A 24475-nucleotide genomic window follows, 5' to 3' on the forward strand; every position below is an offset into this window, starting at 1 on the left:
GTTCTTTGAATCCCACACTCCCCTGCCTTTCTTCCTGTGTAGTCCTGATCTTTCACTGGAAGATTCATCTCAGCTTCTTCCCACCCTCCTTCAGGTCCACTCTACACCCTCATGGACTTACAAGCGAAGACATAGCTGTCAACTAATTATCCTTTGGCATCAGCTGATGGGCACTCCAAGTCTCCCTTTACCTGGAGGCGTTTTCATCTTTGGAAGGGACTGATGAAGCAAGGTGTAGTGATTCCAGGCACAGCTTCTGGAGAGACACTGCCTGTGTCCAAACACTGACTTTACCAGCTAGTACCTCCGTGACCCTGGCGATTTACTTAACTTTTCTGAGCCTCAGTTTATTGATCTGGGGGATGGAGACAATAATTCTGCTAGAATAGGCTATTACTGATCAAGGGAATCTTAATGTTGGCATTTTTTGCCCTCTCGGTAAATGAAACAACTATTTGAGAGCTGGGAGCCCTGAAGTTTGCCACTAAATTCATACTGTGTGAGTGGTTAGTTCTTCTGCTTAGCACTAAGTAGCAACAGAATTTCTGAGTTGTAAATGTCATCACATCCAAGCCAGAGGCCCAAATTCATAGACTCCAAAGCCAGTGAGACAGAACCAGATGTGGATTCTGTCAAACTGAAGAGCTCACAACCCTTCCACAGAAGGCAGCCTTATTTGGTACCCATGAGAAACTGTGTCCTCAATGGTACCAAATCTTTGCTTTTTTCTGAAGAGATAACAGAAGTACAGATTTTTACATGAAATATCCCAATTTTTAAACATCGGCAAATTATTTTTTTTACATATTTAGAATTTTACATGTTTACTGACAACAGGCCACCAGTTTGCAACCTCTGGCCTAGAGCCTGAAGTGCGAAGCCCCACTCCCCTAGTTACAGAAGGCACTTGCAGCTATCACATGCTGTAACCATGGCTACAGATAATCCCAGAGATACGTCAGGAAACCTTATCTTATTTGTGGAGCACCTCCAGACTGGGAAACCTGCGTGTCCACTTAGCTATGTGCTGGAGTCACCCTTTTTTTGCCACAGATATTAATTTACCACAAGACTGCTCTTGTCGGATCCCTCAGAATCTCCAGGTCAAATTCCTGGCCCATCCCAAGATTCCAGGCACTCACCGGTGATCTTATTTATGGTGTCAATTACTAATGGCACTGAGATTAAGAACCTGGTGAAACAGAAGCCAGGCAAGCTGCTGCTAAAATTGTCTATGTATGGTTAGAGGCAGGGAGCACCCACCCCAGTCCCGCGCATCTGTGGAAGAGGGGGCGGCTATTGGAGCCAGCACCTCATGTGTTCATGGTCAGGTCTGCCGCAGCCCATGAGATGACCCATTTGGGGAAACCAGGGCTGGTGGCAGCTGTTGAGTAAGCTTTGCTCATTTGAGGATTAGGCGAGAGCTGGAGAAGCCTTGATAAGTCACTAAGAGCCAAGTCTATCTTTGGAATCTACAGCACATTTTCCAGCAGAATCAACCTATAATGGCTAGAGTCAAAGATTCTCTTAAGATTTAATGCATGTAAGTGACCAAAATATATTTTTTTTTTCATTTTATCAAAGCCTTGTTTGAATTTGCAAGATGAATAAAAAAATAAAATAGAAGCAACCTAAATGTTTATCTGCAAAGAACTGGATAAAAATTATAGTACATCATATTATGAAGTATTATAGAGCCAACTATGGAATTAATGAAATTAATTTTTAAAAGCTATCCATAAAATAGTACATGTGATACTATCACTTTGGGGTTAAAAACAAAGAAAAGAAAGGCAGGATATAAAAAACCTATGAGAATATGTGTAAGTGTGAGTAGATATGTGAGTATGTGGGCTGAATAGACTTAGGGGAAGAATCTGGAAAGACAAATGCTAAAGAACTGACAATAGTATGCCCGGGGGGGAAAATCATTTTTACTGAGTATGTGCTGGCATTTCATTTTGTTAAAACAAGCAAGAGTAATTTTGTAAATTAAAAAAGTGAACAGGTACAGAAAATCTGTAATCCTTATCAGATCAAGTCAACTCATAATTCATTTAGCACCTGTTGTGATTGCAGTCTGTGCTACGTACCACCAAGAATTTAAAGAAAAACTATCCTTGAGTATTACAATCCACAAGGGGAACAGACACACACACACACACACACACTAAATACTCAAACCCTAGCAATTGAGTTCTTCTCCTTTCATAAGTAAAAGAAAGTTATCATTATTTCTATTTTATAGATGAAGGAAACTGAGGTTCAGAGAAGCTGAAGGTAAAGGAACTTGGGTTCTGGTTCTAAATCCAGGCATCTTCACTATCAAATGCTTAAAGGTAAACACCTTTGGGGTTTTATATTTCTTGGAGGGTTGTGAAGAAGAAGGGACATTTCAACAAAAACTCACTCAAAAACATTTAGAAGGGTTTGGGCAGAGATAAGATAGCCAAGTTTTCCTTTCTACACAAGTGAGATTTTTCAGCTTACTCTTGCTCTTTCTTTTTACTTATTTCTTTAAGCAGACTCTATTCCAAAGACTGACCCCAAAAATCATGGATGAGATCCAGCTGTCTTTCATGGAGCCTCAAAGATGACAGACACCTCAGAAATCACCTCATGGGACGTCTCTATTTTAAAGTCAGGAAAACGAGGCCCAAAAAGGCCAGAAGACTGCAGTACAGCTGACTAGAGGCAGGGCTGGAACAGGAACCCTCTACCATTTTACCATTTCAGCCCAATGTCGCACTCATTCTCGTGAATGACCCGGCTAGTGAGACACCAAAGCAGCACTCCTAGGTACCCAGTGTACCGGGAGGGTACTCCTCCCAGTTGCAACCTTATGAGGGCAAGATTCTCACTGCTTCAAAGTTCCCCAGATCAGCTTTAATGGAGCCGACAGCCATGCCATTCTAATCACGTCTTTTTCGAAACAGTTGTCACTAACATGTTATTTTCTATCAGGAAGACCAGTGGACAAACACCAGCACAACTAGCATTTATCAACTGTCTATTACACAACCCTCACTGAGAGTAAGGCTTTGGATTATGTTATCTTTCAATAATCTAGGTGGTGGGCTATCATCTCCATTTTGCAGAACTAAAGGGTCAAATCCAGGCCTTTTTAAAATATGTCCAAGCTGTGTTCCCTGTGTGCTGCCTTCCCTGGTGTAGCAGGAAAAGCACTGGATATGGCCCAGAGACTAGCTTCTCCAGAAGCAAAACATGCTAATAAAAATCTCTGCTTCCCAGGGAGAGTCAATTGAAATCAAATAAGAGTACATTTCGTTCTGTCATCTCCTGACCTATAAAAGTGAGTTAGAAGACCCAGTCTCCTGGAGGGTTGCTTCCTCCGTGCTCTACAAGAAATCTCTGCTCATTTCTCATTGTTCCAGATTTCTGGATCGTGTCTTCAGGCCGGCTCCCGGCTCTCCTGTAATCACAGGGGCACTCCGCTCTGTGCTTAGACGGCCTGTGAAATCTGTACTCCCTTGGACTAGATAATGGGTCTCAGGCTTAAAAATCCAATAAATCTCGTCCTGTGAGTTTCCTGAAGTGGGCATTTGGGGGAGCCAAAAAGAAATGCTTTTCACTTAAGTCTAAGGGTTACTCCAGAATGTCTCCTAGTTCAGATCAGGTCTACTGCTTCATGCAGTGCGAGAAAAAAGATGGCTTTTGTGGGGAACAACGTGTCCCGCGGGAGCTCGTGCTCCTCTACTACCACTCTTTACAAAGAAGCATTTTCCCTGAGATAATGAGCTGGAATGAATTTACCTCCTCCTACTGGTTCTTCTTTCACTGTGTCTCTGAACAGAAAGGACTATGTCATTCAAAGTATAAAATGCACCTAAAACAATATTCTTCAGTAAAGCCCAATAGAATTAAGGTGCGACATCCCCAAGAACGGCCAAGTCACAAAAGAGCTAGTCATGCTAAAGGCCAAGTTAAATAACTCATAATTTGGGATTGCTGGGTCTTGCTAGCACTCTGGAGTGTGGGCTTATGAAATGCCTGAACTGAACAGGCAAGACGGCCCCTGTGGAATCCTGCTTGCCTTGGCCCTGGCGTGGGTAACTCTTCTACGATTTGGCTTTCTCTGCACAACTCACACCTCCCCACAAGTGACCTTTTCACTCATTGCTTGGCTTTTCTGTGGTGGGTTAAGTGTCTGCACACATTTGCGTCATCGGGTTCCCGGTGTGAAGATGACATGGCCATACATGGTCTCGCTCTCCAGATATAGGCAAGAGGGGCTGAAGTTCTGCTCGGGTTCCTGCAATCCTTTCTGGGATAAATGTGGATGAAAAGGATCTGACATGATGATGTATGCCTTCCGTGTCTCCATGACGATGCCTCCTGTAGCTCCTGCGCCGGCTGGCACTTTTTTATTTTTTGTATCAAACTGAGCTTCCATATGTCTAATGGTACCTGCTTCCTTGGGCTCTAAATCTTATACCAAGTCTTGTTCTTTCCTAATATTCCAGATTCATATCTGCTGATCTGAAATTTCCCAGAATTCCACAAGCATACTGAATCGGGGAGCAGTGGACTGCTGCATTTCCTTAGAGCATCATTACAGCCACCCTGATTTCAATCACTGGTCCTCAGCTTATCCTACGTCTGTGTGAAGCATTCTTGCTTTTAACCATCTAGCATCGCCCCCAGGAGGTCTTCCCTGACCTCTGGACTGAGCCAAATACTTCTCTTCTCTGCTCCTGGAGAATCCGTGTTTGTCTCTACTGTGGCATTTCTGCAACACGCCACACTAATTATTTCTGTTTCTGCTCCTTCTCCACACGTGGCTGTGAACTCCTAAGTTGTATGGACTATATCACTGACATCCAGGACTATGTCCTGCACAGGACAGATTTTCAGTACATGTTGATGAGCCATTGTTGAAGGTTTAGTTGAATGAGTTTGGGTAAATAGTATCCCCAGGCCTGTGAACCAATACTATTTCAGAAACTCTTTTTTTGGCCAGTATTACTTTGTCATGAAGTATTAAGTTTGGTTTGTGCTGACACTCCAATAGAAGGACCCACATCCAACTAAAATTGTTACCACAGAAAGACTCATTAGTTTTAACACTCAAAGGGTAAAACTTTACTTAGCAGGTCTTGTGGAGGCCATGTTGAGGGTGAAGACTGACTTCCCCCATGCTTTCACCCAGTAAGAGATGAGGAATTTAGCAGCCACTTTGGGTCAGCCTTTAGTTTGGTCTATCCTCAATATCCTTTGGCACTCTCTTCCTTAAATCCTCCCAAAATGCTTTGCTGGGCTTCGTACATATTATCAACTCCAACTATCTGATATGACCTATGGACCCCTCACCCTCGGGATCAGCTTTCCAGCCATACCTCCACCGCACAAGTGTGTCCAACATCTTCCTGACTGAGACACAGGCTGGGAGCCCCAGAGATAATCCTTCCCAATCTCAATGCCTTCAGTTTGTTTGAGGATCACTCTGTTCAGCTCCAGAATAGAGAATGTCCTCAAGTGATTAAACCCTGGTGGTTTGAGTTTAAAAAATAAAGTCTTTCCAACTCTGGATCCTCTGGCTTTTGCCCTCATTATTTTTACTAGGGCTTCAATCTTCTCTCATTCTGAATAGTTAAGGAAGCCATTCCCAGGCCATGTTTCAGAAGAATGAACCCATGTGAGGGCGAGGCTTGGAGAGCTTTATGGAAAAGATGTATGTAAGCCCATATTGCAAAGAAATGAAACCAGCACTTAGGAAAAAGGCTCTATTGATGATGCATGAAACCCACCCCAGACCAACAGACTCTGCAAATGGGAAATGGAACCTGTGGCAGTTTGCCTGCATGTTTCTGGGAACCATTTCTGGATGAAGGGATTGCTGAACTAGTCCTCCTTGGAAAAGAAGACGGATGGGTGAGGGGACCAGCATGGCTGTTGGCCTGTCATCCTGGGTGCCTCACTCTGTGAGATTCCTCTCTGGGGATCTTCATCAGCAATGCTGAGATCAAAAGTCTGGGTGTTGTCACAGGGTTAGACAAAGCCTGGTTCCAGAAACCCAAGTTGGAAGCCATGGAGAAAGATTTTACTGGGTCTTTGGTGACTGCACAGAACGTGACATGACAAGACTTTCTGTGCTCCTACTTAGGGCCAGAAGTGTCACCCGAAGGCCTGCAAAACTACAGGCTGCTTAGAATGAGGTCTTGATACCCTAGAGATGGCCTCTATATCCCCGTATCTGTGTCTGTTTGGTATCCATCCAGCCTGTGAACAGTGATGTTATCAGCTAGGAATGCCTGGGTGCACTCACCAGGGACCCCCTATGTGACAAGCCCCCCCCCCATAGACTTCTCCCCAGCCAGAACCTATGTTGTGGCCGGATCAGCCTTTGTGGTTCTTATTATGATTGCAAGACGCACCTCAGCAACAGGCATCAGGGAACTTTGAAAAAAAAAAAAAGCAAGGTTTTCCCCACAGGTCCTGAAACATACACAGCATACCCAGGGCCACACAGCCAGGTCCTGGATAGAAAGAGAGAGTACGGACCTGGGGTTCTGCTTTTGCTGACGTTGGAAGTGGGGTGCCTGGTGTTTCACAGATTCACTAGTTACTGGTGAATTTAAAACATTAAGAGTAGGAATTAAGGTGCTGGAAGGGAGAAGCAGCATCACTCAAGCCCTCAGTTCTGGAGGTTACTGAGGCCTTTCTAAAAGGGGAACTTCATGGGTGGGGTGGCCTTTTTCTAGTTGCCTAGGTGGCAGCAGTTTATTGGAGATGGAGGTCTTTGAAGTGGATGACTTGGCAATCAAAAGCTTTAACATCAGGCACTTATATTACAATCAAAAAAGCTAATCCTTATGTACTTACATTACAACGTCATACATGGCATCTTGCTGGATAAAACCAAGTAAGAGGCTATTCCTAGATACTTCATGCTCTTGGATTGGAAGAATTAACATTGTTAAAACTGGCCATACTACCCAAGGCAATCTACAGATTTAATGCACTCCTTTATCAAATTACCCATGACATTTTTCACAAAACTAGAACAAACAATCCTAAAATTTACATGGAACCATAAAAGGCCCAGAATTGCCAAAGCAATCCTCAGGAAAAAGAACAAAGCTGGTGGCATAACCCTCCATACAGAGTGACAGTAATCACAACAGCCTGGTACTGGCACAAAAACAGACACATGGATCAATGGAACAGAACAGAGTGCCCAGAAATAAATCCACACAAATACAGTCAATTCATCTTTGACAAAGGAGGCAAGAATATGTAATGGAGAAAAGACAGTCTCTTCAACCAGTGGTGCTGGGAAAATTAGCCGCACGTAAATCAATGAAGTTAGGACACTCCCTCACACCATACACAAAAGTAAACTCAAAATGGCTTAAAGACTTAAATATAAGACATGACACCATTAAACTCCTAGAAAAGAATATAGGCAAAATATTCTCTGACATAAATCTTAGCAATGTTTTTTTAGGTCAGTCTCCCTAAGCAAAAGAAATACAGCAAAAATAAACAAACAGGACCTAATCTAACCTATAACCTTTTGCACAGGAAAGGAAACCATAAAGTAAAGAGACATCCTACAGAATGGGGGAAAATATTTGCTAATGATGTTTATAATAAGATAAGAGCTTAATTTCCAGAATACATAAAAAGGTCATACAACTTAAAAAAAAAAAAACCAACCCAATCCAAAAATAGGCAAAAGAATTAAATAGACACTACTCCAATAAAGACATACACATGGCCAATAGGCACATGAAAAAAATGCTCAATATCTTTAATTATCAGAGAAATGCAAATCAAAACTACAACAAGGTATCACCTCACACCAGTCACAATGGCCCTCATTCAAAAGTCCACACAAACAATAAATAATGGAGAGGATGTGTAGAAAAGGGAATCCTCCTACACTGTTGGTGGGAATGTAGTCTGGTGCAGCCATTATGGAAAATAGTATGAAGATCCCCTGAAAAACTAAAAATAGACTTACCATATGATCCAGCAATCCCACTCCTGGGCATATATCCAGAGGGAACTCTAATTCAAAAAGATACATGCACCCCAGTGTTCATAGAAGCACTATTTACAATAGCCAAGACATGGAAACAACCCAAGTGTCCATCGACAGATGACTGGATAAAGAAGTTGTGATGTATTTACACAATGGAATACTACTCAGCCATAAAAAAAGAATAAAATAATGCCATTTTCAGCAACATGAATGGATCTGGATATTGTCAATCTAAGTGAAGTAAACCAGAAAGAGAAAAAAAAAACCATATAATATCACTCATATATGGAATCTAAAGCAAGAAAAAAAAAAGACACAAATGAGCTTATCTACAAAACAGAAACAGACTCACAGATGTAGAAAACAAACTTATGGTTATGCAGGGAAAGAGGGTGGGAAGGGATAAACTGGGAGTTCAAGATTTGCAAATACTAACTAGTATATATAAAATAGATAAACAAGTTTCTTTTGCATTGCACAAGGAACTATATTCGGTATCTTATAGTAACCTATGACAAAAATTATGAAAACGAATATATGTATGTATATGCATGACTGAAACATGCTGTATACCAGAAACTGATACACTGTAAACTGACTACTTTTCAATAAAAAATAAATTAATACAAAAAGACAAGACACATGCAACCCAATATTCATAGCAGCACTATTCACAATAACCAAGACATGGAAACAACCTAAATGTCCACCAACAGATGACAAGATAAAGAAGTTGTGGTATATATACACAATGGAATACTACTCAGCCATAAAAAAGAATGAACAATGCCATTTGCAGCAACATGGATGGACCTAGATATTATCATAGCAAGTGAAGTAAGGCAGAAAAGGACAAATATACGAAATCACTTACACGTGGAATCTAAAAAAAAATAGTAGTAATACAAATGAACTTATTCACAAAATAGAAACAGATTCACAGACACAGAAAACAAACTTAACAGTTACCAAAGGGGAAAAGGGTGGAGAGATAAATTACAAGTTTGAGATTAGCAGATACAAACTACTCTATAAAAAACTGAAAACAACAAGGTCCTATTGTATAGCATAGGGAATTATATTCAATAACTTGTAATAAACCATAATGGAAAATAATCTGAAAAAGAATATACGAATATATACACATAAATATAACTAAATCACTTTGCTGTATACCAGAAATTGACTACAACGTTGTAAACTAATTTCAACTTAAAAGCTTCCAGCAAAAAAAAAAAAAAAATATATATATATATATATATATAAAACAGAATCACTTTGCTGTACACAACAAACACAGAAACTAACACAACATTGTAAATCAACTATACTTGTGTAAATTTACACAACATTGTAAATCAACTATACTTCAATTTTAAAAAATTAAAATTAAAAAGAAAAAAAAGAGGCTATTCCTTCTATACAATAAGCTTTCTGGGGCACAGAAGATGACTTATGTAGAGCATTCTTAGCATTTTGCCCAAGTAAATATGAAAAAAAACAAACAAAAAACCTGCTTTAATTAATAGCTTATATTAATTAAAAGTGTAGGCTCTGAATGAGACTGCTTGAGTGTGACCTTGGGCAAGATTTTTAGCCTCTCTGTAATTTTTCTCTTAGCTATTATATGGGCATAATAATAGTATCCATCTCAAAAGACTGTTGTTGAGGATTAAGTAAGATGATATATGTAAAGCACTTGGCTGGCATGTAATAAGCACTTGATAAAATTGTCCTTGTTTTAGAGTTATTACCACTTGAGAAAAGCTCACTCTGCATTTTAGAAATTCTCAAGATGTTTTAGGAGAATGGGAAGGAACTCCTACTGAAAGATATATCTTACTGATGAGCTGACCTTTAGTGGGGTAAAGTTAACTGCTTTGGGTTGTTTTTCTAAACATTCAGGAAGCTGGGACCAGAAGTTAGCCTCACCCTTGCCTGCTGGGTTTATAGGAAAAGCAGATCTCAGAAAACAAGTCTAGATCAGCTCGGGGACCTGCAGAGACTCCCTAGTTCATACCTAGCAAATCTGTTTCCTTTTCTTCCTAGATACTCAACTAGAGTATATTTTCCAGCTTCTCCTACAGTTAGGTGTGGCCATTATAGTTCTAACCAAAAAGTGGGGAGGAAGTCATATAACCAACTCCAAGCCTGGCTTATAAATATCTCCCAAGTTCCAGTCTCCATTACTCCTTCATCTGCTACCTGGATGGAGAGGTACCAAGCCATAAGTTGAAGACAGCAGAGTCTGGAAGGAGCCTGGTTCTCAGAATCACTGCTTCAAGAGCCACATAACCAGGAAGCCCATGTCAGATTGTGAGTTGAGTGAGGAATAAACATCAATGTGTTAATATTTGGGGGTTTATCTGTTACATAACCCAGAGACAGCTTAGGAGGGACTTTACCTGCCCATGGGTAGAAGCAGCATGTGCAGTGTGCCAATAAGCGGAGAACGCCAAGACTCCTCTTCACGGAATCCAGGAACTTCTCCTAGAATGAGAGCTGCAGGAGGTGGACTTGGCCATTCTTTAGCAGCCCCTTTTGTCTGTTTTGGCTTCATTGAGTAAAAGTACTAACAAGGATTCAAAAATCTCTTTGGTTTTCTGTGACTCTGCGGGGCCTGCAAGAAAGTTTCATAAAAGTAAAAAGTATGAGTAGGAAGCATCTGAAGCAGGAAATGCTGTTAGGTTGACCCATAAAAGATAAATGCCATGAGCAGTTACAGGGGCGGAAAATTTTCTCTTCTTACCTCTGAGGTTCTTTGACTGATTCAATAATTAAATTGACATAAGACAGATTAACAGAAGAGAAACAAATTTAACTCCATATATGCAGAAGCCCCCCAAAATATGAGACTAACGAGCAAGTGAGTCAGTTGAGGCTTATATGCCTTCCTGAGCTAGGAGGAAGCCTGTACTAGGAGCCTGGGGTTTCCAAGGGGACACGGCTAATTTACCGAAAGTAAGAACAGCTGATGTTTGGTAGTTAGAAGTTTGACCTGCCATGCAGAGAAGTCTTTCAGATTAAAACAAACAAACAAACAAAAGCGTCTCTGGTAATAGATTTTTTTCTACTACAGGCCCCCTATCTAGATTCATTTAGGTAATTGAAGGAAAGGTAAAAGTTTTTCCAAAATCTGCTGAGTCTCAATCACCTTCAGCTGCAAATCATCCCCATGCCAAAGTGGCATATTTGGGGTGGCATATTCTGCTCCCCTTCACAGTAAAATGAGCTAAGAAGGAAAACACGATGAATGTTTTCTCAGCTTTAAGCAGCAAGTTTCACCTTTCACCATCCCACCCGGCACTGGGTGGGGAAAGCAAAGGGCTCTGTGCGGAGCACAGATACAAGGATCCCGGCAGCTGAACCTACCCTGGGGCCCTGGCTGGGGGAGAGGGGTGGGGTGGGAGTGTTGGGGGGATGTCGCCTGACTCCTCCATCACCTCCTAGTCCCCACTGGTCCTTCCCAGGGTGAAGGCTCCCACTGAAACACTGGAGGGAATCCCAAATTGCCCAAGGGACAGCGTGTTGGGCTACACCCCGCAGGCCTACAAGCCCTGTGCTTGCCCAGCTTCAAGACCGAATTCAAGACCGAAGAAAGAGCCCAGAGACAACAATGCTTAAATGGATGGTGGAGCTTACATTTCTGAAGGTTCTGGAGCAACTCCCCAACATGTGCAGCGGACGGCGGGTAGAACACGGCCGCAACGGGCAGAAAATGGCGGCCGCCTTCGCTTCCGGGTGGGAGGGGGAGGTTACGCGTTACGCGGGAAATTGACTTCAAGTGGGCTCATCAGTTACCAGGGAAACCAGCAGAGGGGCACGCCCCTCACCGCCCCTTTGCGTAGAATTCGGATGGAAAGTTAAAACAATTGCTAGCAGCTGGGGCCTGGGGCAAGTATGTAATAAAGTCGGTCATGTGAGTGGGGTGTCAGTGAAGCAGGCACAGGTCGAGCTGGGGTGTGCAGAGAGCAAGAGAACAGCCACTTTGGGTGGCCTGACCATACACAGAGCTAGGACATCTTAAGAAAAGGGAGTCCATCAGGGATTAGCAGATACAAACTACTATATATAAAATAGACGAACAACAAGGTCCTACTGTGTAGCACAGGGAACTATATTTAATTATATTTATATTTATATTTAATACCTTGTAATAGCCTATAATAAAAAAAACTCTGAAAAGAAATATATGTATGTACAGCTGAATCACTATGTTGTACACCAGAAATCAACACAACATTGTAAACCAACTGCTTCAATTTTAAAAAAAAGAAAAGAAAAGAAAAGAAAGAAAAGGAACTCCAGAGTCATGGGACAAGGAGCAGCAGGGAGAACATACTTGAGATTTTCGAGATTTGCCATAAGTGTGAACATCCTCGCCCCCAATCCCACCACCATCACACATTGTCTCATATGGGGAATACTTGTCTCGACTGTGTTGCTTCCCACCCTCACATTGGCGGGACACTCTCCCTTCTCTGCAGTTTCCATGAATTCTCCATGAGCACTTCTCTTTATTATTGACCCAATAAATCTCATTTTTGGAAAAACACAGTAGTGGCAAAGCCTAGGTTGGAGCCCTGTCTTTGCTGCATGCAAGCTCTTGATTTTTGTGAACATTACTAAACCTCCTTGAATTTCAGTTTCCTCATCTATAAAATAGAGATTGAAACACAAATCCTATAGGGTGGTTGCAAGGATCATAGGATAGCCTTGCATAATGTGTAACATGTAATAAACACTCAGTAAAAATTTGCTTCATTCTAAAATTCTGCCCTTTATTGTCTTTACCACCAATTTAATGCTTCTATTGCTCACTGTTGCATATGCATATATCTTGACTCCTCAGCCAGGCTGAAGTCTTCTTGAAGGTAGAAGTTTTTGGTGTTTCTGTGTTACATAGAATAGTTCTGAGAAAATTGTAGAATGCAAAGGCATATTTAGTATTTTTCTCATTAGTTATTGTTCATTATTAATCTGATTAATTGGTTGTTTGATCATTCATTTTAACTTTTTAATAAAGTCAGATGGAAGGGATGACTCTCATCCTCTGCCAAGGAAGTCATGAAAATAGGATTTTATTGGGACCATGTAAAAGATACATTCAGATTCAAAGAGTGTCTAAATGGTCCCAGTCCCAGAAGGCCAGCGGCATTTACTTGCTGATATTTCAGTAAGTAAATATCAGTGCTACAAAGCCCTTGGGAAGACAAACTGATGCGAAGCTAGTATTACCCTAAAAGGTAGAGGCCCCGGTTCTTATCATACCTGAAAGCCAAGTTTGCAGTTGGAAGACGGTGTGTTGTGTAGCGAAAGACTTTAAAGATTTATTTGAAAGGAAAGGAAAAGTACACCCCCAAGACTGGGAAGAGGGCTGATCCAAGGTAGGGAAAAGTGGCAGTTTTTGTCTCCTCTTTCTCTTATACCCTTGCTTAGAGGTGGTGTTTTGATTGACTGACGGCTCTTGCCCCTGGAATGCTTAGTCATGTTTGGGCCCTCTGCGCATGTCCTTGCCCATGGTGTAAACAGAAAAACACGTGGAGGTAGGGGAGGCTAATCGCAATGTTAATTATAATGCAATGAACATTGGACATGTCTGGTTAAGTCCTTTCTGCTACCGCACAGTCGTGGCTGTCGGGTTATAACCAGCTGTTTTTTTGTTTTTTGGGGTTTTTTTGCTGGCACTCATTTAGAAGAATTCAAGTCCCTTTATGCTGGAGGCAGGCATAATACCACCTTGTGGACCATCCTCCCTCTCCTCCACCTATCTGCCTGGTGCCCCCACTTATCTACCTACCTAACACTAGCAGAGCACATCTTCCAGTGAGGATACGGATGCCCTTGGCATAAAATGGAGGAAGCAGGTTCTAAGATAAATGTCTACATTTGTACTTACTCAAATGTCATCTGCTTAGAGTAGCCTTTAGAAAGCATGGTCTAAATGAGCCGTTATCCTCATTCCCCAATCACTCTTTCTATCATCTTGTTATTTTTCATTTCCTCAAAATGATTTTTTGCAATCTGAAATCATAGTATTCATTTGTTTGGTAGTATATTCCACATCACTCTCACATCTGACCACGAGCTCCTGGAAGGCAGGGTCAAGTTTAATTGTTCATGTCTATGTCCTCACATCGAGTGGGGACAGTGCTTGATGTAGAATAGGCATTAAATATGTATTTATGTTTCAATAAAAATATTAAAACATACATATTTACTGGACTGAATGAATGAAGCTGGTCCCAGGCATGGCCCTTTTTGGAAATCAGAACTCCAGTTGACAATCATAAGCAGAAAAGCCTTGTGAAAATGTATCTTTGTGGCTGGGTTTCCTTGGGAGGACAACTCTCCTTTGGTTTGTTGAATATAAATTGGTACAGCAGAGTCTCTCTGAAATCCTAAGCACTAAGCAATAAGTCAAATATTTGTCATCAGCCAAACAGCTCTGTGCTTCCATCTCAGCCCTCAACACTCCCACTAATGATAAAATATTTCATAGAAGAGTATATTAGTCTATAAACTGCAGGAAGCTTCTCTATATCTCTGGTTTTATTAAATTGCTAGGTTTGAATTGAGATGTTACTAATTTTCCTCCAAAACTTATATACTGTATTGACTTTTTAAATGTTATTTCATTCTTAACCCATCATTCCTTACTTCTATAAAAATTTTGAACATCCTTCAAATCTCGTTTAAATTCTACCTCCCCAGTGAAAACCATCCCGACTTCGCCTTCTTATACTGAGCATCTTCTCTGAATTTTCAGAGCCTCTTGTATCTATTTGCTTCACATGTGCATGACTGCCTGAAAAGTGAACCTTTTCAAGGACAAGGCTATGACGTATATTTTTAAAACTCTCTATTATGTGTAATGGATGCTGCCAAGCTAGTATCTAAAGTAAATTTGCATTAGTCTGTCACAGAACATGATGTGAAGAACAATAAATCTTTGGTAATTTGTGTCCCATTAATTTGGAGCAAATTCACCCAAGTAACCATTTTGCAGTATCCTTGAAAAATGAGTTTGACCAACAAATTCAACAATAAGAATGAAAATGCATTGAGATTCTTATTGGGGTGTTGAGGATCAAAGAGGAATAAGATAGGCTTTCCTCAAAAGCATGAGCAAGGGTGGAGCATCTTAACTCACAGAAGAATACTCTTTTTATAGCCCTTTGTATGCAGTCATTGTGCCAATTAAAATGCATTTTCACTATTTCATGAAAGATAATTGGGTAGAGTATATTCTTGACAATTCTTTATCCAGTTTATGTTTTCAAATGATAATAAAAATGACACCTGTCACGGTATTGTGGGAGGATTTGATAAGATACTCATGTACAACACACAGTATAACACCTGGCACTTGGATTGCTACTGGACTCAGTTTTCTGCAGCTAATACGCAAGTGGGCATCCCACTGGAGTCAGCCCTGGTTTCAAGTCCTCGTTCCCTCTCTGACAGGCGGTGTGATCCCGGATATCCAGTCTCTCAGCAGCGTAGTTACTCATCATAAAATGAGGATGATAGTATAGACTTCACATGGTCTGAATAAAGATCCTGTTATGTAGTACAGATGAGAGTGCTGTGCTCACTGTAAAGCACGAAGCAAATGCACAGGCTGCTATCTGCGTATTCCACATGAACAGATACACAGAAGACAATTGCAAAGATTTTATTTAGCGGCTTTCTGTGCTTGGCACTTAGAAACAGAGTTCCGTGCATAAGGGCAAACTTTTATACACCTTTTCTTCATACATATTTTACATACCCTTTTGATTGCCCCCCTTTTTTTTTAATATTCATAATATTGGATTCCCCACTAGGCACATAAATACATTTATCTACAACACCTCAAAACCAAAAATCTTCATAATATCTGTATTATTTTACTGGGTATTTGCATTTCCACACCACTGAAAAACTTTCGCTTGCACCAAACTTCACTTGTTTTCTTATCATTAAAGGGTTTGAAGGGGAAGGGAAAATGAAGGAAAAAAACCCCAAAACGTCAAAATGCAATGAACTATTTGATAAAAATGGAGCCCTAAGGGCAGCTGGAAGGCTGTAGAAGGCCCGTCTGCAATTCCCTGGAACAGGGGCAATTCCTCCTGCCACAGTGGCAATGCGGCCCGAGACCCAGGTCAGGCATCTGGAGCTGGCATCAGGAAGGCCAGGGCTCCGTGTGTCACCTCTGTTCCTGGGATCCTCGGTCGGGATTACAGAAGTCTTCCTTCCTCATACTCCTTCTATGTCCTTCCCCTGCCAGACTGCTGGCTCTGGCGTTGGCACTTCCCACGTGGCGCTCCTCTCTCCTGGGTCACGATGGTCAGCACTGTGGGATGGAGATGCCTTCCTTGCCCCGGTCCTACTCACCAGTGCCCTGACCGTGCACAGTGTCCCAGAGAGGTTGACACCCCAAAACTCCAAGACTCTTTCCATAACCTGTAGGGGGGGCAGGGGAGGAGGGGAAAACCCCCAAAACACATCCTTGGTGAATTCAAACTCTCATCACTGCTCACACTTCCTCGTTCAGCCTTGCTCTCCACCTCTCTCTCGCTCTCTATTCCTTCTCCTTCTCATTCTCTCTCTTTCTCTCTCTCTCGCTCTCACGCAGCTGCTCTTAATCCCTCTTTTCACGGGCACCACTGGGATGACAGCGCACCAAATGAAGAGAGCCAAAGTTCAAAAGCAATCTTCTTCGGGAAGCCAAGTCCAGGCGTAGTACTGATGTCTTTCCACCCTCATTGATGGGAAGGGGTTCCAGGGGTTCATTCCAGGAATAGTGGAAGCTGCAGGGGAGAAATGCTGGCAGCTACTGCTGGCCCAGTTCATAGAGTGTTGTACACAGACAAATGCTTGGTGAAAGCACCCATTCCGGGCTTCCCTCCGCAGAGTTCACCCAGTTCCGCGTCAGTGTGCACATGTGTTTGTGTGTGGATGAGTTTGTGTATGGATATAGATGTACGTGTGTATGCATGTAGGTATAGGTAGGTCTGTATTTGTGTGCGGGTAACTTCTCGTGGCTGCTACATGCTAGCATCTCCCTTAACATTATTACAAAATGAGTATTCAGTTTCTTCAAAGGCCACTCTGGAGTAGGCGATGCTTTATAAAACTAACGTTTGGGAAGGCAGGGAATGGCCACTGAGTTGGAGACGATTCCACCGCAAGTAGCCTTCAGCGGCTTAAATGTCTCTTGTTGTTCTTGGGATGTGCTTTCCTCCTCCAGAAAAAAAAATTATATATATATATATATTAATAATAATACACAGTTCCTGTTTTTCAAAGGCTCCCAAAGAGGAGGATCTGCCCATGGAGACTCTGGGGCCTTGGCTGCGGTTGGCTCCGTGCTGCTTGGACTGGCCACTAAACCATGTGAACGGACATCTGAGAGGAGGAGCCGGGGACCGCCCCGTACTGCCGGCCGTCACAGGTGTTAGTCGCCTGCTGATTACCGGGCGAAGGGCTAATCATGTGCATGCTGTGCTCCATCCCCGTGGGCAGGTACTGCCTCTCTCCGAAGGCCCCGTTGGAAGGAGAAGAACAGAGTAAAGTGCTTTGAGAGGCACTCAGTTTTTCTGGGCTTGCGGCTAGCCTAGGGGAAGTGGGGAAATTGTATCCATACAGATTGTAAGGGTTGTGGAGAGAGAAGGCATTGTAGGAGCTCTGCTGCATGTGGCTGCCCCCAAACATGTGTGGTGAGGACGAGCTGGAGGCGGCGTTGCCCGCCTGCATGACGTACTGAAACTGGGAGGTGGGGAAGGACCCCAGCTGGCCACCGTAGGCTTCCATCTTGCCGTTGCTAGGCAACGAGGGAGGAGTTGGTATTCCTGAGATCAGGGATGGAGTCCGCTGAGGCATGAAGGTTTCGGAGGGCTGAGTGGCCGAAGCAGTGCCACTCTGAAGCCTGTTGTAGCCACTGTCACTCAGCCCCGGGTAGCTCTGCAAGGCAGCCATGTTGCTCCGGGCACATGGTGGGTAATCGGAGAGGTTTAGATTGCACAGCTGGCTCTCTCGACAGCCCACGTTGAAAGTGTTGGGGGCCAGGTGAAATGTTGGAGGAGAACAGGATGGAGATAAAAGATGAGAAGAAGCTGAAGGCGATGGTGTCCCAGTGCTGGAGGTGGTTGGGGAAGTGCCTGTGCTGCCCCCTGCAAGAGAAAACATAAATACCACTGATGCAGAGGCCTTTTCAGATGAGTCATCTTGGCCAGATGCAAGCCGTGAACGAGGTCCTTCCAATATCCAAGATAAGCTGATTTTTACAAAACCAATGCTTTCCCTTAACTCAGCAGACTTAGGCTAAGAGATTCCACCTGTGCACACATACATAGGTGTGTGCATGCACGCACAAGCACACACACACATACACTCACTCACTCCAAAAGAGAGGACAAAGAGGGTGACCAAAAAAGAAAACTAAACTTTTTTGCTTCTCTGTGGAAGAGCTTTAGTAAGTCTTATTTTTCAAAAAAAATAAAATCTTCCAGTAGTCACTTTGCCATTTCTTGCCATCACATTCACTTTCCAGTAAGACCTCTGGTATTCAGCATTAAAACCCACTCACTCAGCTTTTCCCATTCTCAGTGGAAATGCATTAAAGATGGATTTTAACTTGAGATGGTTGCTTGCTTCACCATATTTAATCTTCCATCCAAAAATACAGCATGCCAAATTTCAGGACCTTAATCTCAGAGGAAATGGGGCCCTGGAGCAGGGTGCCATGCCAAGGTTGAGGCCTGGGAGGGCTGAGCAGAGAGGCCCAGGTAGTAGCAACTAGGATATGGGGTTGAAGTTGTATCATATGAAAGACATGAGCACAATTGAAAGAGCTGGGTCAGCACAAAGCAAGGCTAACTTGAAACTGACTCACTGAGATCCAGAGGCTCTGCTAATCTCCCTAATTATAATAACCTGCCCTGGCCCAGAGATTGAAACATAGATAGTAAGTACAGTCTTTGCATCTGGGATATTCATGAGGACAAACAGGTCATCAAGGCAAGAGAACTGCATTCCACTCACAGCTCTGCCACACTAACCTTCCTTGTGACCTTGGGCACATCACATCCCCTCTCTGGGTTTCAGTTTATCAGGAAGATGAGAAATTGAGTTAGGTCAGTGATTCCAAAGCTAGGAGAGGCTTCGAGCTTTAAAAACTACTGAAATTGCAGGATCCCACCTCAGACCAATGACATGAGAATTTCTGAGCAACACGGAAGCTCCATATCCGTGTTGTTTTCAAAACTCCCCAAATGATTCTAATGTGCAAACCAGGATTGAGAACCAAACATACAATCCAAATTCCTTATTCTGAGGTACCCAGAGTAGTGATTCTTAAACTTTAAGGTGCATGAGAATCACCTGCAGGGCTTGTTAAAGCATAGATCGCTGATTCCACACCAGAGTTTCTAATTCTGTAGGTTTGGAGCAGGGCCTGAGAATTTGCATTTTCAATAAGTTCTCAGGTGATACTGGTCCAGGGGCCACTATTTAGTTAGAGGACCTCCTTCATCTCCTAAAATCCCTGAATTTGTATTTGAGAGGGTCACTCTTAGAACGTGCAGATATCAGAACTGGGTTGGTGGCTGATGCACCAACAGAAAGGGCCAGTTCAACCCACCCTACTTCAAATGTGTTCTCGGGTAATTTAATAAAGAAGTTCTTGAAGGGAAGGCTGAGGGAGAACACACCTCTTGTTTCTGTCTCACTGAGTGGCCCAGCTCAGGGATTCATTTTCAGCAAGCATGTGGTTCCTCTTTGAGGCGTCCTACACGTTTTCGCCCTCTTCTACCCTAAATGCCATGTGTCAGTGTAATAAGTGCCATGGCACAAATGGAGAAACTTGACTCCAGCTGTAAAGAGATTTGTGTTTTATGGGATGTGTATCTGGTCCCCTCTCTTTGAAAGTCCATCCTTGCTCTCCCAGGTCTGGTGTTTATGTGGTCTTCAAGGAGGCCCCCTGTTCAGCACACTGTTCCATCCTGTTACAGGTACGCTCCATCAGGCACTGGCCCAAGCCCTACAGCAGGAAGTGCACGATGGAGCAGATGACTTTTTACAACTCTAAATGGTTTTCTCGGATGGGCCAAGATGGAACGAATGGTACTGATTTAAGGCCTCAATTGGTTTCACTAGAAAAAAAAAAATAAGAAGGGAACTATTAACAAGTTACAGGGATTTCTGCTGAGCAGATGAGAGGCACATGGTAAAAAGTTTGTAGTCAGCTTGCTTTGGCTTTTATATGACACTCACTGGAAATGAGACTTGGTGGCCTGCTGAGCTTCAGGGGGCGGGAGCCCCTATCCAAACCAGTGTTTTGAGGGGGAGAGCAAGCTTGTCCAAGAGAAGGTCACGTTGCTTGCGTTTGCTTTGAAGAAATGCTCGCATGCACTTAAAGTACTCTCTACAGGTAATAGCCATTTTTCAAAGTCCACCCAGAGAGAGAAGACTATGGCGTTCATTTTGCCGAGATGCAGACGGAGATAACTGAGAAGTCTTTATTCTCTTGTGATCTAACAGCTGGTCAGCTGCTTTCCAAGGTTGGAAGAGCCAGCCCAGCGCTAAATAAGCCTAAGGAGGCAGGCTGCCTTCATGGTACATTTCCACACTTGGCTGCCTAGAGGCCTCTTGCCGCAGAAGCACTCGGGCGAGCAGGAGGCCAGGCCACACTGATGCAAAAGGGTCAGAGCTGCTCTCAGAGGAAGGCATGTCTCCCTTTCCTGTGTGGCCTCTTCTTCCTTTGCCTTTATCCCCTCTGTACCCACCAGGTCCAGAATGCTCTAAGAGTCCTGATTTAAAGTTTACTTAATGGGTAAGCATGGACTGTAGGGTCAGACACACCCCGTTCCAACCCCAGCTGTCTTACTGATTATGGGACCTTAGCAAGTTAGCTTTGTCCATATAAATAGAATCTTGACGATCTACCTTGTAAGCAGGTTTTGAGAAATGGAGGAAATAATATACGTTACCAAGTGCAGATAGGAATAAAAATCTGTTTTTCTCCTCTCTCCAATGAGGGAAGAAGGAGTGAAGGAAGGAGGAAGGACTCTTAGAGCATTTGGGGTCTAATGGGGATGGCTGTCAGGTGCTGGCCTCTGTCTATGCAGCTGAGCATCTTGGCCTCTCCACACTCTGGCGAGCGTTATGTCACAGCCAACTGCCCGGATGTAACAGGCTAGAGGCACTGCCACGGCTGTGAATGATGGAGCACTGGCCACCCCTCAGGCCCATATTCCCTAAGGCTAAACCAATTCTGCTTTCTTCCTGAACTATCTGTCCCTTTCCGCTCACTCTCCACCATGTCTCCATCTCTTCTCAGATCAGATCAAGCAAAGCAGAACTGAACACAAATAGGCTGGCTGGTGTCTTTCCCATTATCCTCAGAGGTCTTAACCCACATCTGGGAGGTGATTAAAATGTAATGCTCTAAGTAGCTGAAAACTCTCCAGCATTTCAGGACGAATCCCCCACCGCCCCACTTCCCTGCATCGTATTTTGCCCGTGGACTAAAGTGAAGAGTTCCTCATTATAATTCATATTCAACACTAACTGCTCCAATATTCAAGGCTCACAGCCAAACGAACCAAAAAGAATACATTTTTAGCAGTGATTCCGTACGAGGACAATAATCTAGAATACACTGGTGTACCATGAAGACAAGTTAAATGTGACCGTGAAAATCCTGAATACCAAACCTGCTGACTTTTGCATCTTTAAATTGATCACTTCCAGACTGTAATATGGAGGCTTTCACATACAGCTTCCTTTTGGGTTTGTTTTCTTGTGCTTTCCCCTCCCCCAATTTTCAATTTTTCCCCAAAATTGAAAACCAGTAAAACAAAATCCCATCTGGGCTAGTCGAGAATAAATTTCCATGTAATTACTTGGTTCCACGAGCCAGACTCTTCTCTCATATAACTGAATGGCATCTGGCCCTGAGGAGTGCTGATTCACTGCGTGTCCTTGAGTAGCCTTCTTGGAGGCTTTCGAACAGGTAAGAGGTAAGATGTCAGCAGCCTACGGACGGATCCCAGGGAATAAACCCAGAGGCCATAAAGTTTAATGATCACAGCCCTTTTCCTCCCAACTAAGAAATTACCCTTAATTGAAATGAGTACCCTTCTCAAGATGCAAATATGAAACATTGTAGTGCTAATGGGAATTGGGTGGTTTCAATCTTAGACTCCTAGGGCATCCTTCTTCATTAAGTTTAAAGATATGCATAGATCCAAACCTCTTCCCTTTAAAATAGCTTTTAACATAGTCACCCAATTCTCATGTTTCACATGGGCCTCTGTGTTTTAAGTCTCTCTGCTTCTGAAATGGCCCTGTTTTACACCTACCACAGGCCCCAGGTGGAATCCCCCATTTTTTTCATTTTCCATTAACTTGCTTGTTCTCTCTGCTACTTGTTTTACTGCCTTCCTTGCTGTGGTCCCTATCTGTTGTTATTGTCATTTAGAACTAACCTGCTTCTCTCCTGGCAACAGTACCTTTTTTCCCACTGAGAAACACCCCCTCTCCCACACTCACCCCTTCATCCGCACCTCCAGAGCAGGGACACGACTCATGCATGGAGCATCATATTCCCCACCCGTCCCCGCCATGGTAATTATTTCAGGGATGGCCTAATTAGAGTCAACGAGACTCAGTGAGATTTTGCTAGAACTCTTTAGAGGGAGGCATATGACCTTCCCCATCCCATTTAAACCTGAAAAAGATGTAGGTCCAGGGATGCTGGCAGCTGTGTTACATCCGTGGGGAGCCTGAGAAGGAATTCAGGTGAGAGATGATAACAGTTTGGAGTAGGGTGGTAGCAAGGGAGACTGGAGATGTGGCCAGAGCCAAGAGCTCGATAATGGTTGGATATGGTAGGTAAGGAGGGAGGGAAACATCTAGGATGATTAATGGAGAGTGGTGTCCTTCCCCCAGGAGAGGGCGCCAAGTCTGTGAGGTGAATCATGGACTCAGTTTTGGATGCATCGCACATAAGGGACTTCAAGACAAAATAGAATATGTAACCAATAACCATTTGTTTGAGTGGATTAAATTGAGATGCTCTCCAGTCCTTGTAGAACTCCTTGTGGGCATTACTCCTTATCTCAGGGATAAATGAGATCAGCATAAGATGACTCTCTTTGAAACATTATAATGATCCCACATTAGTTCAAAGACTGCGGTCCACTGAAAGAGCCTCATTTCCCAATCTTTTTACTGGTATAAATTTGCTCAGTATTTGATCCTTTTTACTGACCAACTTCTAATCAACACAAATCAAACAGATGAAAACCCCAACAGCAACAGAGACCTTCATAATCCTAACTTAACTGCCTGACAAACCTCAAAAGACACGACGGTGTTGAAATCTGTCTAGTGATGTCGACTACCAGTTGAGAAGGGAGGGCTTCTGTAAATGGCAGGTCTCCTTGCATCCACAGAGGGAGATGTATTAACAGCTCTGGTATCATGGGTCCAGGGTGGATCCTTTTTTGTATGACAGTTGTCAGATCACTTGGAGACGCCACTCACAAAAGCTCTCTCGGGTTTGGCCATACAAGTAGTTCCATTGTATGTATCATCAGAACAACAGGTCTAAACTTGGTCATAACTGACCTGGACTATTCTTTTTACTTCTGCATCGGTATCACCTCACTCGACTTCCCCAAGCATCACTTACTTGGTTAATTCATTTTGTCCCTGCCACAAGCAGTGTTCAGGCAGAAGCAATTCCTGAAATATGATTCCTGTCTCCAGACTCTCCAAAAGTATTAACTCCCTTTTTGATTCTAAAGGAAGACGTCTGAAAATAAAACCATACACTTGACTTCACAGAAATGAAATATAGACCTACTACTTAGATTGAATGCTCAAACTGTTGACAATAAACCATCAGTTGGAAGTGTAAACTAACTTTTTTGGAGTGTTAATGAATAAGAATGAAGAAGGTCTAGTGGGAAGGAAAGTGCCTGGGAAGGCAGAAGATCTGCTTTGGAGTTCTCAGCTCAGTTCTGCCACCACTTAACTGCAGATATGTTGCCAGGCTGCTCTGGTCCTCAGTTGATTTTTGTGCTAAAGGCAGAGGAAAATGAATTCCATGCATTCTTCTCCACAAGTGAAACAACTCTATAGGGCATCCATTCAACGTGGTTTTGAAAATAAAAGGACTTGGATTTTTGTAAAACTGTAACTAATTCACCTAAGCACTTTCCTTGAAATTTTATTAACAGATGGATGTTAATGAAACCCCCAACAATTTAATGGGTCTTAATGGAGCTTCATGGAATCATATACTGAGCAAATGAAAGAGAAATTAAAATGACAGCAAGGGCAAGATGGAAAAAGTACCCTTAACTTCATCCAAGCAGAATGGTTGCTCCAGTCTCCAGTGGCAGCAACAGTGCAAACTGTCCCAGGGCCGCGTATCTGACATCCAGATATTCATGTGTTGGAAGCAATGAGGTA

The 24475-nt window shown here is 42.9% G+C and overlaps 1 protein-coding gene across 3 annotated transcripts in view; it reads right to left on the minus strand.

The window, feature by feature from the left end:
* Positions 1 to 17293: 17293 nt before the first annotated feature.
* The window catches only part of TBX15 (T-box transcription factor 15), a 102138-nt gene continuing 94956 nt past the window's right edge, over positions 17294 to 24475 (minus strand). For all 3 annotated transcript variants that reach the window (XM_010980681.3, XM_010980683.3, XM_064488883.1), the window contains exon 8: positions 17294 to 18165. In XM_010980681.3, the coding sequence (XP_010978983.1) occupies positions 17381 to 18165 (785 nt within the window). In that variant the 3' untranslated portion in view covers positions 17294 to 17380. The remainder of the gene's footprint in view (positions 18166 to 24475) is intronic.

This window comes from Camelus dromedarius, chromosome 9 (genome assembly GCF_036321535.1).
Source record: "Camelus dromedarius isolate mCamDro1 chromosome 9, mCamDro1.pat, whole genome shotgun sequence".
Classification (NCBI taxonomy): domain Eukaryota; kingdom Metazoa; phylum Chordata; class Mammalia; order Artiodactyla; family Camelidae; genus Camelus; species Camelus dromedarius.